Here is an 18,263-nt window from a genome sequence, read left to right as displayed (position 1 = left end):
CCACTCACCTCAGCCTCTCAAAGTGCTGGGATTACAGGCTGAGCCACCGAGCCCGGCTGCTCCAGTGGTTTAAAGACAAATGATAAGGGGTGGGGAGGGAGATGGGATTAACAGTAGCAAATGTCTGTCTGGGGATGGAGAAACGCCTCTTATCAACAGGGTCCCTGAATGAAACGTAATTGTACACCTAACCCTTAACTGTACCCCACAAAACCATAATAAAAAATATTGATTATGAAAAAAAATAAAATAAAGACAAACGATGGGATGAGCATACTCTGCATGTTGTGACAGATTAGTGACGCTAATTCTCCCACCGCAAGGGCACAAGCAAAGGGCATTACTTTGTGACATCTGTGCTCACTGTAAATTTGCAACCTGGAGTGCACTGAGTTCTGTTGTCAAAGACAGGTCTTTGTTGGTCCTCAATTGTGCATGCTTTATGGGACTGAGAGGAGGATTAGAGAACATGAAATGGGAAGGACATGATTGATTTAGCGTCTTTATTAATGATATAATAGATTGCTCAGCCCTGAAGGAAATCACTTGGCAATCCTTTGTGATGGTAGATTTTGCAGACTTTCTACACTATTTGATAAGCAATATAAAGGACTAAGGAGTGTAAAAAGTTAAATTCTAGGAGATTGGAAAATGGGGCTAACATCAGCCATGGCATACATCATTCCTACTCTTGTGCGGTTGCCTTTTGAGTGGCAAGGATTGTGGATGTGACCAAGCAGAGCAGAGTGGCCAGGGGAGCAGCAGCTGAAGAGCCTACTTGCCAGAACCATCTAACTCTGCTGCAGTTCAGGGTGCTGCCTCTTCTGAACACCATGTTTGTTGGCCATGGGAGGCATAGAGAGGCTGTTTCCTAAGAATTAACTCTTCTAGCTTAATATAACAACTCACAAAAACCTGACTGTGGAATGTACTAATTTAGAACCAGAAATATAACAAGGTAAATCAAATGTGTCAATTTGACCTGGTACATTATCTTCCTTTAGGCAAATTGCATCAGAAGCAAGATTGTGAGAAAGTTTCTTAATAAAAAACAAGTCACAGGAAGTTAGTGAAATGATTCAAGTGTCCACAGTTGTGTCAACTGTCTACTGCTGTGTAACAAATTATTTCAAGGCTTAAAACAACAAATGTCTATTATCTCATTGTTTCTGTGGGTCAGGAATCCTAGGGCAGCTTTGCTGGGTGCCTCTGAATCAGGGTCTCTCACAAGCTGCCATTAGGATATAGACCAGGGCTGTGGTCATCTCCAGGTTTGATTTGGAGTGGATCTGCTTCCAGGCTCATCCACACAGTTGTTGGCAAATCTCAGGTCCTTCTTAGCAGTTGACAGAGATACCTATTTCTTGCCACATGGGCCTTTTCTGTAAAGCTGCTTAAAACATGGAAGCCAGAGTCTGCTCGTAACCTAACCTCAGAAGTGACATCCATGACTTTGCCATATTCTAGTGAATCACTAGGTCCAGCCTACACTGAAAGGGAGGAGATTACGGGGACAGAGCCTTAGTACCAGGAGTTAGGGGTTCTTGGGATCCATGTTAGAGGGCGCCCATCACAAGTACCTTCTGATTCTAGAGGTGGATATGGCCCAAGATAAAAAGGGAGAGGTTCTTGGGGGGACCTTGGACTTCTTTTAGTGTGGTAGGCTGCCCTCCCCCACATGCTGCTGGAATGCAGGCACTGCTAGCCTATGGCTTATGTATTTCCCTTTTCTGTGTTCCCGGGTGGGTTTCTATATTGAGCCCATTGCTGAGGTCTGTGAAGCTGCATGCTAAAATTGTGTATGTTTTTCTGAGCACTTTCTAGAGAGAAGGTGAGGTTATAATGACCCTGAAAGGTTTAAAAGTTACTGCTCTAAGTTGACCTTGGACTTTCTGTTTAGTCTTAGTTCTCACAAGATATTAGAGAACTGATTGATTATAATCAATAGCTAATTGAGCAGTTATACTCACATTTAAAATTAAGATTATTTCCAGGTCACTTTGGTTGGCATTTTGGATGTTCCCAACTATTTAGATCACTTATTTATACAAGAAGTTTACTTTCAAAGGCGGGAGGAAATAGCTATCAAAAATGCCTTTTAGGAAGGGAATAGTACAAAGTCCGTGTTCTCATGAAAAAAAATGCTCCCCAGTCTTTTTCCCTGGAACCTGAGTTTATGATAGAAGCAAGTGAACATATCAGAAGGTGAAGAGTTACCAGAAGGGAGCTGAAAACTCACTAACAAGGAAGAACCAAAACGCAGGCCAGGCCGGGCACAGTGACTCAAGCCTGTAATCCAAGCACTTTGGGAGGCCAAGGCGAGAGGACTGCCTAAGCTCAGGGATTCAAGACCAGCCTGAGCAACTTGGTAAGACCTCATCTCTACAATAAATCAAAAAATAAGCTGGTTGTGGTAGCGCACGCCCATAGTTCCAGCTACTTGGAAGGCTAAGGCAGAAGGATCACCTGAGCCCAGCAGGTTGAGGCTGCGGTGGCCGTGAGCATGCCACTGCACTCCAGCCTGGGCAACAGAGTGAGACTGACTCAAAAAGACAAAAAAAAAAATGCAGATACAGATTCTGACTTCTCTTTGGCCATTCTGCACCTGGATAAACAATGGCGTACACCCAACAGCTGGATCACAGCAGACCATCATGCAGAGCAGTTGAAGTTCATGATGATCCAAAATCATCATGGCGGGTGGGGGTCAGGGTTCAGATATATTTGCCATTTCTTCCTCCTTAGGCCTGAAAGTTAGTAGCACATTTTAGAAACATTTTCATCCAAAGTGGCTAAAGATACAACAAAGCATCAATATATAACAGGGACAGCTGTCCTTTTTTTTTTTTCTTTTGTGAGTTGGAGTCTCACTCTGTCACCCAAGCTGGAGTGCAGTGGCATGTTCCTGGCCTCCGGGTAGCCTCGACTGCTGGGCTCAGGTGTCCTTCCTCCTCCGCCTTCCAAGCAGCCAGAACTACAGGTGCCTGCTACCACACCCAACTAATTTTTTTTTTTTAATTTTTATTGTAGAGACAAGGTCTCACCGTGTTGCCCAGGCTGGTCTCGAACCCACTAACTCAGGCAATCCTCTCGCCTCGGCCTCCCAAAGTGCTGGGATTATAGGCTTGAGCCATCATGCTGGCCAGCTGTCACTTTTTTTTAAGTTCCATTTACATGGAATGCATCGTCATCCTCAGCAACATAATTGTGGATGTTTTTCTCTTTTATGCCTGTGATTCTTTGGTGACTGACCACTATGATAAGTATGCTTTCTACCTTAGGATAAAGAAGAAAACTCTCTAGGTTACCTGTTCAACAGAAACTACAACCACTCTGATAGTCATTATAACAAGTTTTCTTTAGATAGTACTGTCATTAGATTTGTTTGTTTAAAAGCTTCCCTCATTTTTTTCTTTAAACGTGTTTTTAAAGGGTATGATCAAGGAAGTTACTGAAGGATATCTGGGGTTAAGAAGCTGAAGACTGATGTATTCAATGTAACCCTTCCCCCCAGGGACTTCCGGAGTCCTTGACAGAGAAGGCCCCTGTGTCGGTGTCCTGTGGAGGTGAGAGCCCCCTGGATGGCATCTGCCTCAGTGAATCAGATAAGACAGCTGTGCTCACCTTGATCAGAGAAGAGGTAAAGGTTCTCCTGTTCAGCCTGCTTGTCACTCCATTTCTTTGTAAGGCCCATGTGCCAGCAGACAGATTGCATCTCTGTTGGCTCGAGTTATCCCAGGTGAAAGTTTTTATTTCCCACAGCCTGTTCAGCTCACTTAAAGGGCTCCCTGTAAAACTCAGCATTGGTGCTGGAGTCCTAACATTTTGGTGTCCGGGGAAAAAGGTTGACAATCTGAAATAGTCTTAAGATTTTTGTACCCTTCTTTTTCTTTCAGCCTTGACATTTTAAATAGCTAATCTTGCCAGCTTTGCTCACATAACTAAATCAGTGCTTTCATTTTACAGAAGGTATATGCTCATACCTAAAATTGTTAAAAAAAATCTTTGCAGTAATAATGGTTTCTTACTTTCATCCCTTTTTTTTTTTGAGTCGGAGTCTCACTCTGTCACCCAGGCTGGAGTGCAGTGGCTCACGGCCACCGCAGCCTTGACGTGCTGGGCTTAGATGATCCTTCTGCCTCACCCTTCCAAGTAGCTGGAACTACAGTCATGCGCTACCACACCTGGCTAATCTTTTTTGATTTATAGAAGAGACAAGGTCTTGCCAAGTTGCCCGGGCTGGTCTCGAATCCCTGGACTCAAACAATCTTCTTGCCTCGGCCTACCAAAGTGCTGAGATTACAGACCTGAGCCACCATGCCCAGCTTCATCTTTTTTTTTTTTTTTTTTTGAGTTGGAGTCTCACTCTGTCACCCAGACAGTAGTGCAGTGACATGCTCACAGCCATCACAGCCTCAACCTGCTGGGCTCAGGTGATCCTTCTGTCTCAGCCTTCCAAGTACCTGTGCTATCATACCCAGTTAATTTTTTGATTTATTGTAGAGATGAGGTCTCGCCAAGTTGCCCAGGCTGGTCTTGAACCCATGGGCTTAGTCAATCTTCTGGCCTTGGCCTCCCAAATTGCTGGGATTACATATTGATGTGATGTGAGCCACCATATCCGGCCTTCCTTTTTTTTTTTGGAGTCAGAGTCTCATTCTGTTGCCCAGGTTCACAGCCACCATAGCCTTGACCTGCTGGGCTCAGATGATGCTTCCACCTCAGCTTTCCAAATACCTGGGACTATAGACACACGCCACCACACCTGGCTAATTAGTTTTTTGATTTATTGTAGAGATAAGGTCTCACCAGGCTGTCCAGGCTGGTCGTGAACCCTGGGCTTCCTTTCAACTCAGCCTCTCGAAGTACTGAGCTTACAGGGGTGAGCCACCATGCCTGGTTCATCCCTTCTTACATTAAACAGTTCAACTCTCAAATTCCTGTACTATATTTCTTAAGCAGCCTCTATTCAAAATAGATTACTGCTAGGCCTTTCCTGGGTGATCTGAAAAATATGAAAGACACACTGTTAATACACTGTTGATGAGTTGCCACCCTCTCCCGTTATATTTCTGTGCTGTTTTTTTTGTTGGGTTTGTGTCTTTTTTGATGATTCTAGCTTTTTTTTAAAGAATATATAATGTATTTTTACAGTATAATGAGAATGCTTAAGTACCTTGGCTATAGGTCTTTTATTTATTTATTTATTTTATTAAGAGAGGGTTAACTGCATTAAAAAAAGTTGCATGCAGGTGAAGTTTGGGCTTCCTTGGGCTTCTAGCTGGCCCTCTCGTCCTCTGAGAGTGGACTAGGTACCCAGTGTGTTGCCACATGTCCCCTCCCTTCTTCTTCTCTCTCTTTCCTAGCAAAGTCCAGCATCTGCTGATCCCACCCTTATGCTTGTGTGACCAGTGATCAGGACCCACTTATGAGTGAGAACGCGGTAGTTCTTTGTTTCTGTGATAGTTCATGTAGTATGATGGTCTCCAGTTGCATCCATGTTGCCGTGAAGGCCATGATTTTTTTCTTCTTTTTGGCTGCATAATATTCTATCATGTATATGTACCATATTTTCTTTATCCAGTCTACTTTTGATGAGCATCCGAGTTGGTTCCATGTTTTGCTCTTGTGAGCAGTGCTGCAGTGAACATACATGTGCAGGTGACTTTTTGGTAGAGTGATTTATGTTCCTCTGGGTATATTCCCAGAAGAGGAATTGCTGGATCATATGGAAGCTCAGTTTTTAGATCTTTGAGAAATTACCACACTGCTTTCCACAATGGTTTTACTAGCTTACATTCCCACCAAAAGTATAGAAGTATTCCTTTATCTCTGCAGCTGGGCCAGCATCTGTTGTTTTTTGACTTATTAGTGATAGTCATCCTTACTGATATTAGGGCTATAGGTCTTTAAAAACTTTATAAAATAACATCAGGTTGGATGTCAGCTAGTCCTATCATCAAAACTTGGGAGAAGTGGTAAGCAGGCCTGTCAACATCTGTAAATGAGAAAAATGGCTTTATTTTCCTCCTGGGAGTTAAACTATGAGATGACCATGTAATGGATCAAAGAAAAAATGTGCCAAGTTACCTGAAGCAGACAGGATGACTTCTAGGTGATTGAGATCCTGATTAAAGGCACCAAAAATAAAGAATGTACTAATTAGGAAGAGAGGCACAGCCAGGGAAGTATAGTAAAAGGAGAGTGATGGATGCGCAGCCAAGCCTTGTCCAGGGCAAATGGAGTTTGAGGTATTGAATTCAGAGAATTCTTTCCAGTTAACAAGGGCATCCCAAATATGGATGTGGGCTCTGGTCTGAGTAGTGATGCCCTGCTTTTGGTGATGGGCCCTATAGCTGGATGCACCCAGTTCAGGACGTTCTCCATCTGAGCCCTTTGTCCTGATTCTGGTCTTATCAACAATTACAAATCTCTGTAGAAAGAGGATGTGCTGCTTATGCCAGCTTCTAATGCTCTGATTTTGTGTCAGTTCAATTTCTCATCCTAAATAAAATTGGTGGTCTGGCATCAATTGCTATTACATGGCTTTGGATAAGGTGAATCTCTGCTCTTGGCATCCTGTTCCAGTCAGGGTCTGGGTTTGCAGTGCTGAGAGGCCGACCTTAGACCCATGTAAGATTCACAGGGCCTGGAAATAGCACATGGAATTCTTGGGAGATAATTGTGCTCACCTTTACCCTCATGCTACAGGGTGTACTTTTCCAAATGTTTATGAACATTCTATATAAATGTTGAAGTTTTATATTCCAAATAAAGATAGAACGTCTTGGGTTAGATCTGGCTGTGTACTGTTTTCAGTCTCTGATCTTAAATTCAAACTGTTATAGATCCATTATGTAAAACCAAGCTTTATTATACTCTAGATAATCACTAAAGAGATTGAAGCAAATGAATGGAAGAAGAAATACGAAGAGACCCGACAAGAAGTCTTGGAGATGAGGTTAGACTGGAGGTTTGGTGGAAGGGGCTAATTGCTTTCATGATTTAATACAGATGAAAGTGATGAAAGTGTTGCTCACCACATAACCAGCTGATGAGAACTTGAGGGTTTTACTGTTTGCATTTTACTTTGTGATTGAGAATGCCATTTCATGACTATTGTGGCTAGTTATTTCTATTCAAATACTGGAGCTATCTTGGGTTGTTTGGAACATTACATGAAAGCAGAACCCACATCATTCTTCTTAAAAGAATTGACAGAAATTTGTACCAAAATATTATTTGGAATATAGGATAATAAGATTTGTTGATATATTCGATAATGGAGGCATTGAAACTCGTAATACTTTTAAAAATTAATTATGCATGTGAGCTTCAAATTACATGACCACCAAATAGATTCTAAAAAGCTTGTTAACAGGCAACAAAATCGATTGACTTTAAATTGAAATATTTTTATTTCTCCTGCACATGCCCTAGAAAGGAGAGTTATATGAACTGTGAAATGATGAAAGATGGCATCAAAAGAGAGGGACAAAAAAGCATAAAATCACACATTGTACAGTGAGCACTTGAATGATTAAGAAACATATAAATCTGTCCACTCTCATTTGTGGCTCTTGTGTTGTCTTTTGAGCATTTCCTGGGTTTAAGGCCCTGTGCTGAGCTTGGTGGATAGGAAGGGAATCTCCTGCCTTTAGAGAGCGGAGGCCATCCGCCATAACTAACTTGGTTACGACATCAAAAGTGGTGGGCATCACCAGCAAGGACAGAGGAGGGAATGATGTTTCTCACTGAGGAGCTACAGGGGAGAGCACCCATCACTGGACAGGGTCAGAAGGACATTGGTGCATTTCAGTGGAAGAAAAGTCAACCCAAGGGGATGGCCTTTAAAGTCTTTGAATAAATGATATACTTTGGAATTAGCACACAAAATAAAACTTGTAACAGAAATTAGAGGGCAGAGTGCCTGAAAGGGTAGATTGTGGCCAGGAAAGCCTGAAGTCAGATTATATCTCTTAGGAAGAGCCTGGAACAATGTCTTTAACTTAATTTGTAAAAGATTGATTTGTCTAAGTGGGATTAATCTATTGCCTTGAGGTATTCAAATAGGTGCAAAGAGAAAGTGAAGATAGTTGTGTCTATAAATAGAGCATAAGGCTTGTTAAATATAAAATATTAAGAAATCCCTTTTTGTACTCTAATAAACCTTTTTACATTTAATGTAATGTAAAAAGAGAGAGAGAGAGAGAATGAGAGAGCCCCAAAGCAGATAAATGGGTTATGTAAATTTGTCAATATATATTGATATGTTCATTGTTTGGAGTAGTATTTCTGTAACTTCTATTGTCTGAACATTCTCTTCTCTTCTGATAATAAATTCTTTCTTTTCGTATTTAGGAAAATTGTAGCTGAGTATGAAAAGACCATTGCTCAAATGATTGGTAAGAAGAAAACTTTTTTTCTGGAGTATGAGCCCTAGGATCTGCTTTACTCTGTTCAAGCTGCTATAACAAAATGCTATAAACTAGGTAGCTTATAAACAACATTTATTTCTCACAGATTTGAAGACTGGGAAGTTCAATGTCAAAGCTCCACCTGATAGGGTGACTAATGAGGATATGTTCCTCTTAGAAGTGGCTAGCTAGTTATGTGATTAGATTAGCTCCCTTATAAGGATGCTAATCCCACCTTAATCATCTCCCAAAGTCACCCCCCTTAACACTTTCACACTAGGGATTACGTTTCAACACTATTTGGGGAGGGAGTATATAAACATTAAGACCATAGCAGGGGGCAACCCCTTCGGGTCCCCTCCCACTGTGGGAGCTTTTCTGTCCTCTCAATAAATCCTGCTTTAAAAAAAAGACCATAGTAGGATCCCTGGATGATTTTCAGATCATAGTACTAACTTCTGTTGACTGTCACTTAGATATAGTCAAATATCATTATCCATGGTAGGTGTGTTCTATAAAATCACTGGAAACACTGAATTAGTGATCACTGAACCACTGCTTCTAGAGGAAATACATGGTTAGGTTCCTGTGAGCCTTTGCTCACAGCATTTTCATCATCTGATTAAACATGACCTTGTCTTATGTTAGTTTCTATTTAAAGATACCTGCTTTAAAAGGTATTATTGATTTGTTAGCATTGAGCTCAGTGGCACTATACCTCCCATCTGATCAAAGCCTATCTAGTAGCTTAAGGTCTATCACAGTCTTCTTGTGCTTAGAAACACCAGATAGCACTTTTGCACTACCCCTTGAGACCATTTTAAACAGTGAACTCACAAACAGAAAGAACAAAATTGCAAAAAAATATGGCACTAAATAGACTATAAGAAGGACACTTATTTATAGTATGAAACAAGAAGGCAGAGTATCACCTTGTTCAGCCCCAACTGAGAATGTGTGCATCAGGTGACTAAAAATTTTTTGCCACTGCACATGTCCACTAATGATTGCATAGGCCCATGAGGATAGATTTGGGGGTTATAAATAAATTTTAGTAAGTGGACGAATTCATAAATACAGACTCCACACATGGTGAGGATCAACTGTAGTTAGATTCATTTTAGAGGATCACAAACACTTTAATTCTGTGAAAAGCCCTCCATGCAGTACTGAGTATTGGTGGCCTTGCCACATCAGTAATGCTGCTGTGTTTTGGTGCAGAGCCTTACCCTACTGCAAGTTGTAGTTTCCCTGCTTTAGACCCAGTGGTGCCTTTACAAAGCAACGGTGATTGATCCTCCTGCATAGAACTTAGAGCCTTTTCTAGTCTATATTGTGAGGATTGGCTCCCTAAGTCAAAGTCTGATCTTTCTGCACTCAAGTACTGAAATAATAGCTTTTACCATCTATATCACCTAATGCCATCCCAACTCAGAGCCTCTGTCACGGCTGTTCTTACTCTGTTCTCCCAGGTGGCTGCATGGCTCCTACTCTCAGTTCTTTCGGGTCTCTGCTCAAAGCTCTCACTGAGAAAGTCTGCTCTCTATAAAATAACAACCCCTACTTCTGCCCCATCCCTCTTGCCCTGCTTTGTGTTGTCCCCATCACTTGTCACCATCTGTCTCCCTCAACTAGAATGTTAGTCCTTGAGAATGGGAACTTTGTGTTCCCATCACCAGGAACAATGCTTAGCTCCCACAGAGTAGCTGTTAATTATTTGTTGAATAAACATTCCATTACTTTTGACTTTTGATTCCCAGAAGATGAACAGAGGACGAGTATGACCTCTCAGAAGAGCTTCCAGCAACTGACCATGGAGAAGGAACAGGCCCTGGCTGACCTTAACTCTGTGGAAAGGTCCCTTTCTGATCTCTTCAGGAGATATGAGAACCTAAAAGGCGTTTTGGAGGGGTTCAAGAAGGTAGTGTGTCCTTTTCCTTCTATCTTCTTGCCAGTGGTATATTTTCTTGATAGTGAGTCATCAAATGTGTATGCCAGAGGTGTGAGTAGTCTTTTAAATAGGGACTCAGGCCTATTAGCCTTGTGTCTTCTATTCCAGTGAAGCTGTTTTTTTTCCCGCTTTTGTTTGGTTGTTCAGGCATCTGGCCTACTGGGTGGTGTGTCTTGGCCATTCCTCTGCTATGTCAAGCCGGTAAACCCAGACACAACCAGAGTGTGGCATGAAGTGTAAGAACTAGAACCCTTAGACCTTAGGAGAATTCTAGAAATTTCTAATAATTCACCTTTTCAATATTAGTAAAAGTAGAAGGGATTCTGTATCACTGAAAAATGTAAGCTGCATATTCTGGCAGAAATTAAGTATAATATTACAAATTTAGATGTGAATGAGCATATCGGTTTAGTTTAGTTAAACACTATCAACAAGACACATTTGCAGCAATGAAATTGCTTTATTTTCATACTAAAATAAAATTGAGACTGTCTTTTTTATCAATTATGGGAATCAAATTGCCATTCACTTTTGAGTAACTGCCTTCCTAAAGTAGGCATATTGGCATGATATTAAAAATTAATACATGAAGAGATTTTGTAGAATTTCTTCAGTAAGACTTAACATGTACCTTTTTCAAGTTACCACTGAGTGTAAATTAAAGGCATCTGAATTAGATTTTCCCATTTTTTTTTGGTTTTTTTTTTTTTTTGAGTTGGAGTCTTACTCGGTCGCCCAGACTGGAGTGCAGTGGCCGCTTCCGGCCACCGCAGCCTCTACCTGCTGGGCTCCGGTGATCCTTCCGCCTCAGCCTTCCAAGTAGCTGGAATTACAGGTATGCGCTACCACGCCCGGCTGATTTTTTTATTTATTGTAGAGATGAGGTCTTGCTGCCCAGGCGGGTCTCGAACCCGTGGGCTCAGGCAATCCACTCACCTCAGCCTCCCAAAGGCGCGGGATTACAGGCTGAGCCACCGAGCCCGGCTCCCATTTTTTTTTAAAGTGAAAACTCTGATATGTGGTAGAAGAAACAAAATAACATGTTTATCTTAAATTATCACTTTGGAACAGAATGAAGAAGCCTTGAAAAAATGTGCTCAGGATTACTTAGCAAGAGTTAAACAGGAGGAACAGCGATACCAGGCCTTGAAAATCCATGCAGAAGAGAAACTAGACAAGTAAGAGTTTATAACTTCTTTTTTGTTGTTGTTGTTGGTTTTTTTTTTTAACATTTCATTTTATTTATTTTATTTTTTCAGAGACAAGGTCTCGCTATGTGGCCCAGGCTGGTCTTGAACTCGTAGACTCAAGTGATTCTCCTGTCGCAGCCTCCCAAAGGGTTGGGATTACAGGCATGAGCCACGGTGCCCAGCTGAGCTTATAACTTTTTTTTTTGAATTGGAGTCTCACTGCATCACTCAGGCTGGGGTGCAGTAGAACACTCACCACCACCCCAGCGTCAACTTGTTAGGCTCTGGTGATCCTTCTGCCTCAGCCTTCCAAGTAGCCAGAACTACAGGTGCACGTTACCATGTCCAACTAATTTTTTATTTATTACAGAGACGAGGTCTCGCCAAGCTGCCACGGCTGGTCTTGAGCCCACAGGCCCAGGCAATCCTCTTGCCTTGACCTCCCAAAGTGCTAGGATTACAGGCTGAGCCACCGAGCCCAGCCAAGTTTATAACTTTTTTTTTCTTTTTTTTTCTTTTTGAGTTGGAGTCTCACTCTGTCGCCTAGACTAGAGTGCAGTGGCACACTCTCAGCCACTGCAGCCTCGACCTGGGCTCCGGCAATCCTTCTGCCTCAGCTTTCCAAGTGACTGGAACTACAGGCGTGTGCTATCGCGCCCAGCTAATTTTTTTTTATTTATTGTAGAGATGAGGTCTCACCAAGTTGCCCGGGCGGGTCTCGAACCCGTGGACTCAGGCAATCCACTCACCTCAGCCTCCCAAGGCACGGGATTACAGGCTGAGCCACCGAACCTGGCTCCGTTTATAACTTTTAATTTCACTTTTCATGATGTGGGAAGATTGACAGAGACCAAAAAGAAATTCACTGTTTTGCAACTTCAGGCTGAATTTGCACGTGTATGTTTTATTTCACTTTTTGAATTGTTTCTACATGGTTAAGACATTAAACATAAAAAAAGTAAACAGTATCTCCCTTTGCAGCCTTTTTTCACTGGATTCCCACCTCTTTCCCACCCCAGGTAATCACTATTGTTGGCTTCTGTTTTTCCTTCCAGATATTTTTTTCCCTACTTTTTCATACAGATGATAGCATATTTCACTTTTTTTGCTTAGCAATATAATTTTGAAAACTTTTCCATGTCAATTCATGAAGTGCTAGCCACGTGATATTCCACTGTTGGAGTTTATAATTTATTTAACCAGTTTCCTCCTGTTGGACCAATAATTTAAGGTTAATTAAAATCTTTTGTTGCTACAAATATTGCTTTAATAAGTGACCCTGTAGATGCTCATTTCAGGTACATGTGAGTTCTCTTTATGATCTATATGGTAGAAAAGGATTTGCTGGACCAAAGAATATATGAATGTATAATTATGTTAAATATTGTCTAATTGGCCTCATTAGGTATATATCAATTTAGACCCTTGTATAATATATGAGAGCATCTCTTTTTGCTATAGCTCTGCCATCAGATCAACTTCTGGTTTTCTGCAAATCTAATAGGTTGAAAATAGATTTTTTTTTGTTCATGTTGAGGTCTCACTCTTGCCCAAGCTAGAGTGTGTGGTGGCATGCTCTCAGCTCACCACAGCCTCAACCTCCTGGACTCAGGTAATCCTTCCACCTCAGCTTCTCAAGTAGCTGGGACTATAGGTGTCCACCACTACATCCGGTTAATTTTTTTATTTATTGCAGAGATGAGGTCTCATGTTGCCCAGGCTGGTCTCAAACTCCTGTACTCAAGCAGTCCTCCTGCTTTGACCTCCCTAAGTGCTGGGATTGCAGATATGAGCTACCACACCTAGACTAATTTTTTAATTTCTTAAATCTAATATATTTGGAATTTATCTTAGGGAGTGGTATCCAACTTTACTTTTTACCTAAAAAGTAAAATATCCTTGTACATTTTGCTATCTATATTTTTATTTATTTATTTTTTTAAATAATTAATCAGTATTTTTATTATAGTTTTGTGGGGTTATATTTTTATTTTTAAAACTTTTTAACTTCCTCTTTCCCCTTCTCACTCCTATAGTACTGTAATTAGATGTATTGTGTGTCCTTCTAGATAGGTTATATCCCTCTACTTAGGTTAAATTTATCCTGCTACATATTATACATAAGTTTATTACATATCCCTCTAGTCTGTAACTTAATAAATATTACATTGCAGTCATACAACATTTTTTTCCCTTAATAATATATCAATTTTTTCATGGATATGAAAAATGTGATTAGTATTCTGATACCCTAGCTGTGACCAGTGGCTAATCATGTGCTGTCTCTTTATTCTACCAACAAATACCATGAACAGAGCCAATGAAGAGATTGCTCAGGTTCGAACAAAAGCAAAGGCTGAGAGTGCAGCTCTGCATGCTGGGCTCCGGAAAGAACAGATGAAGGTGGAATCCCTGGAAAGGGCCCTGCAGCAGAAGGTACAGAGAGGGCTTGGTCTGGGTGCAACAGAGGCATTTGACTTTCCTCCTCAGCATGATTTGCTTTGGTCCTTTCTGAACTTCGCTTAGGTTGGACCTAGATAAAAGAGCCCTTGGCTTTTTACTCAGACACTTCAGTTCCTTTGTGAACTGATTCAGGTGGAGACAAATTAGTCAAATTGAACTCCCAGGCATTTATGTGGGAATCATCCACAGGCAGGGCACAGAAAAGAAGTTGTGTGGGGTTTTTTTGTTTTGGGGGGGGGTTTTTGAGTTGGAGTCTCACTCCATCGCCGGCTGGAGTGCAGTAGCACGCTCACGGCCACCCCAGCATTGAGCCACTGGACTCAGGCCATCCCTCCACCTCAGCCTTCCAAGTAGCCTAAACTACAGGCGCACACTACCATGTCCAGCTAATTTTTTGATTTATTGTAGAGATGAGGTCTTACCAAGTTGCCCAAGCTGGTCTCGAACCCGTGGGCTCAGGCAGTCCTCTCTTCTTGGCCTCCCAACGTGCTGGGATTATAGGCTTGAGTGAGCCACCACACCTGGCCAGAAGTTGTGTTTTAACTAAAGTTCAGGGACTAAACCCTTCTTAGTTGGGGTCATGAGATGACCTTTCTGTTTTTTTGTTTTGTTTTGTTTTTTTGAGCCAGAGTCTCACTCTGTCGCCTAGGCTGGAGTACAGTGGCATGCTCACAGCTACTGCAGCCTTGGCCTGCTAGGCTCAGGCAACCCTTCTACCTCAGCCTTCTACCATCAGGCCAAGCTAATTTTTTGATTTATTGTAGAGAAGAGGTCTCACCAAGTTGCCAAAGCTGGTCTCAAACTGCTGTGCTCAGGCAATTCTTTCACCTCTGCCTCCCAAAGTGCTGGGATTGCTGGCATGAGCCACCATGTCTAGCTCTGTTTTTTATGCTATATATGAAGCCATTTTCTTCCTTCACTGCTTTAGATCATTGGTTCTCATTTGGGAGCAGTTTTGGCCTCCAGAGGCTGTTAGGTCATGTCTGGAGATATATCTATTTGGTTGTCACAACTGGGAGATACTACTAACATCCAGTGGGGAGAAGCCAAGGATACTGTTAAAACTCCTACAATGCACAGGACAGCCCCCACCACAAAGACTGACCCATCCCAAAATGTCAGTAGTGTTAGTTGAGAAACTGTTGACAGATAAATGAAAGTCAGTGGTAGCAACTGTCCGTATTTCTTTTTTTTTTGAGTTGGAGTCTCACTCTGTCACCCAGACTGGAGTGCAGTGGCCGCTCCTGGCCACCGCAGCCTCGACCTGCTGGGCTCCGGCGATCCTTCTGCCTCAGCCTTCCAAGTAGCCGGAATTACAGGCACGCGCTACCACGCCCAGCTAATTTTTTGGTTTATTGTAGAGATGAGGTCTCGCTGCCCAGGCGGGTCTCGAACCCACAGGCTCAGGCAATCCACTCACCTCAGCCTCCCAAAGGCACGGGCTTACAGGCTGAGCCACCAAGCCTGGCCATATTTCTTACTACTCAGCAATTTTTAGCTTTCTTTTTTATGTGTCCAGGGTTTTTCTTACTGTGTCTCCAATTATGTCCCCATGCCTATGCCATCCATTCAGCAAAAGCAGGAGTTTTTGTTGTTGTTGTTTGTTTTTTGAGCTGGAGTCTCACTCTGTTGCCCAGGCTGGAGGACAGTGGCATGCTCATGGCCACTGCAGCCTCCACCTGCTGGACTCAGGTGATCCTTTGCCCCAACCTTCCAAGTAACTGGAACTCAGGCACACGCCACCATGCCCGACTAATTTTTTTGATTTATTGTAGAGACGAGGCCTTGCCAAGTTTCCCAGGCTGGTCTCGTACCTGTGGGCTCAGGCAGACCTCTCACCTCGGCCTCCTGAAGTGCTTGGATGATAGGTGTGAGCTACCACGCCCAGCCTGAGCAGAAGTTTTCATCACAGGGTCTGAAAGCCCCTAAAATGGTATTCTCTGGGATGTTCAGACTCCAGAATCCCAGGTCCCCAGAGGTACTGATGAATTGCTGTGAGACCCAGACTTGTGTTTTTAATGAGTACCTGGGTAATTTCTCTGATAACAAGACAGTTTGGGAACTAAGAGATTCATGGAACAAACTTCAGAGGGCTGGTGACCATCCTCACCCTCTACTCAATTTAAGCATAAACATGTATGTGAATGTTTTCCAGGAGAAAAGGTATATAGCCTTCCTTTCTTTAAAGCATCTTGATGTAGAAAAGTTAAGAGTCACCAGATTAGGATGTCTAGGTAGGGTAGAACCAGTCTTGGGACTATTTAACTGTAATTGCCTTTGTCTCAGAATTCAGAGTGGCCTGCATGATCATATCGTTTGTCTTTCAGAACCAGGAAATCGAAGAACTGACAAAAATCTGTGATGAGCTGATTGCAAAGCTGGGAAAGACTGACTGAGATTCCCCGTTAGCTCAGCAGATCTGCATTTGGCTGCTTCTCTTGTGACCACAATTATCTTGCCTTATCCAGGAATAGTTGCCCCTTTGCAGAGAAAAAAAAAAGCACATGCCTACTGCTGCCTGTCCCGCTTTGCTGCCAATGCAACAGCCCTGGAAGAAGCCCTAGAGGGTGTGTAGTCTGGAGAGGAGTGGGACCTGACAGTACTGGCATCTCCCAGTTCCCGTCTATAGGTTCAGCAGGACAGACTGCTGAGTTTGGGTTTGTAATTTGTCTATCTTTAGTTTGCTTTAAAGTCATACTTTACTTTTTCAAGTGCATTCAATTTGTGGGTTTGTGGCTCCTATTTGGGGTCCTTTCTACCACCTGTCTGAATTTTTTGGTGTCCTATTTATTTTATCTTTCAATTTCAGCATCAATGGTTTTATTTGAAGAGACAGTTTGGCCTGCTGTTACTTCCAGTTTATAAACAAGAAGGGCCTCTGGGTTTCGTTTTATACATACATTCGCACATGTACATGTATATTTATATATGCTGCTGCTTTTTCCCCCAAAGCATAGTCAAATAAGAACTTCTCTACTGAAGATCGTATTTCCTTGAATGTAAAACTCTTTTTGAAATAGAGTCCTGGCTCAGAATGCCAACTTAAGAATTTGGGACACTGAAGATGTGAAGAACACAGACTCGGATTTTCACATCTGGGGAAGACTTTGCTGGGATGTTTTGTTGCCCTGGGATTTGGACACTCCTCAGCACTGATGGGTGCGGCCCTTTTGGGGTTAGTCCTCAGACTGAAAGTAGTGTCTGCTTTCTGCACGAACAGCAATATGGGCTGGGGTTTGGCAAATGTGCCCCAGAGTAATTTGATCTCTGCCTCCATTTGTTGATACAACATCAACATTTAATCTTTGTTATCTTTCTATTTTAAATATACAAAGAAAATCTACTGTAATAGGTTTAGATGATCTTATTTAATTAAAAAGTAACTGTAGCCCCGTTACTAATTATACGGAAACCATTGTTTTTTGTGTTTTTTTTGACAAATATGATGCATTGTTCTTTAGATGTTAAAAAACAAAATTTTTTTTCCCAACTTCAGATAGAATTTTAACAAAACAGGCAGCAAATATCATGTAACCCACTCCAAAAATGAACACATTTTGGACATTTTCAAACAGAGACCATTTGAATACTGCGGAGGGGAGTGCAGTGAGAAAGTCTATACTAACAAAACCAAATTCTTCAAGCTCTTACTGGACACAGTTCAGAGTGGTGGGACATTAACCCTAGAATGGAAATTTTCCATGTAAATTCCAGTGAATTCCCTTCCATATGATAGGCAAAACCAAATCCATGCCAGTGTTTGAAAGCACTCTTTTGTCTTAATCTTACACCCTGAAAGTCTTCTTGGTGATATGCACTATATCAGTACATGTAAGTTTTCCTACTTTTCTTGTAAATCTATTGCATGATCCAACTTCAGCCATGAATTGTGCCTAGTGAAGAACCTCTGTAGATCTTAAGAAATGAATTTTCTTTAGCAGTGTATTATTCACATGGGTGCAATCTTTAGCCCCAGGGAGGTCAATAATGTCTTTTAAAGCCAGAAGTTATGTTTTACCAATATGCATTTATCATAATTGGTGCTTAGGCTATATTTTAAAGCCTATTGTCTTAACATTTTGTACAAAAAAGAACAACAGAAATTATCTGTGGTTTGAGAAGTGGCTTGACAATCATTTGGGCTTTGAAAGTAATCACTGTGGCTTAATGTGAATGCTGTGCTAGGTCACCGTGTCAGGTGCACATGTCTCCCATTGGTGTAACTGACTTCCTCTCTTAGTC

The 18,263-nt window shown here is 41.9% G+C and overlaps 1 protein-coding gene across 6 annotated transcripts in view; it reads left to right on the top strand.

The window, feature by feature from the left end:
* TACC1 (transforming acidic coiled-coil containing protein 1) overlaps positions 1–17,433 on the top strand; it is a 67,725-nt gene extending 50,292 nt beyond the window's left edge. For all 6 annotated transcript variants that reach the window (XM_008072356.1, XM_008072358.1, XM_008072357.1 and 3 more), the window contains 7 exons: positions 3,515–3,640; positions 6,885–6,961; positions 8,362–8,405; positions 10,178–10,338; positions 11,440–11,546; positions 13,874–13,994; positions 16,349–17,433. In XM_008072356.1, coding sequence (XP_008070547.1) covers positions 3,515–3,640; positions 6,885–6,961; positions 8,362–8,405; positions 10,178–10,338; positions 11,440–11,546; positions 13,874–13,994; positions 16,349–16,417 — 705 coding nt within the window. In that variant the 3' untranslated portion in view covers positions 16,418–17,433. The remainder of the gene's footprint in view (positions 1–3,514; positions 3,641–6,884; positions 6,962–8,361; positions 8,406–10,177; positions 10,339–11,439; positions 11,547–13,873; positions 13,995–16,348) is intronic.
* Positions 17,434–18,263: the final 830 nt, after the last annotated feature.

The sequence above is a fragment of the Carlito syrichta genome, unplaced genomic scaffold (assembly GCF_000164805.1).
Source record: "Carlito syrichta isolate Samal-C Ts95f unplaced genomic scaffold, Tarsius_syrichta-2.0.1 Scaffold315142, whole genome shotgun sequence".
NCBI lineage: Eukaryota > Metazoa > Chordata > Mammalia > Primates > Tarsiidae > Carlito > Carlito syrichta.
Note: the sequence above shows the minus strand (reverse complement) of the source record. Positions and strands in the feature narration are given on the sequence as shown.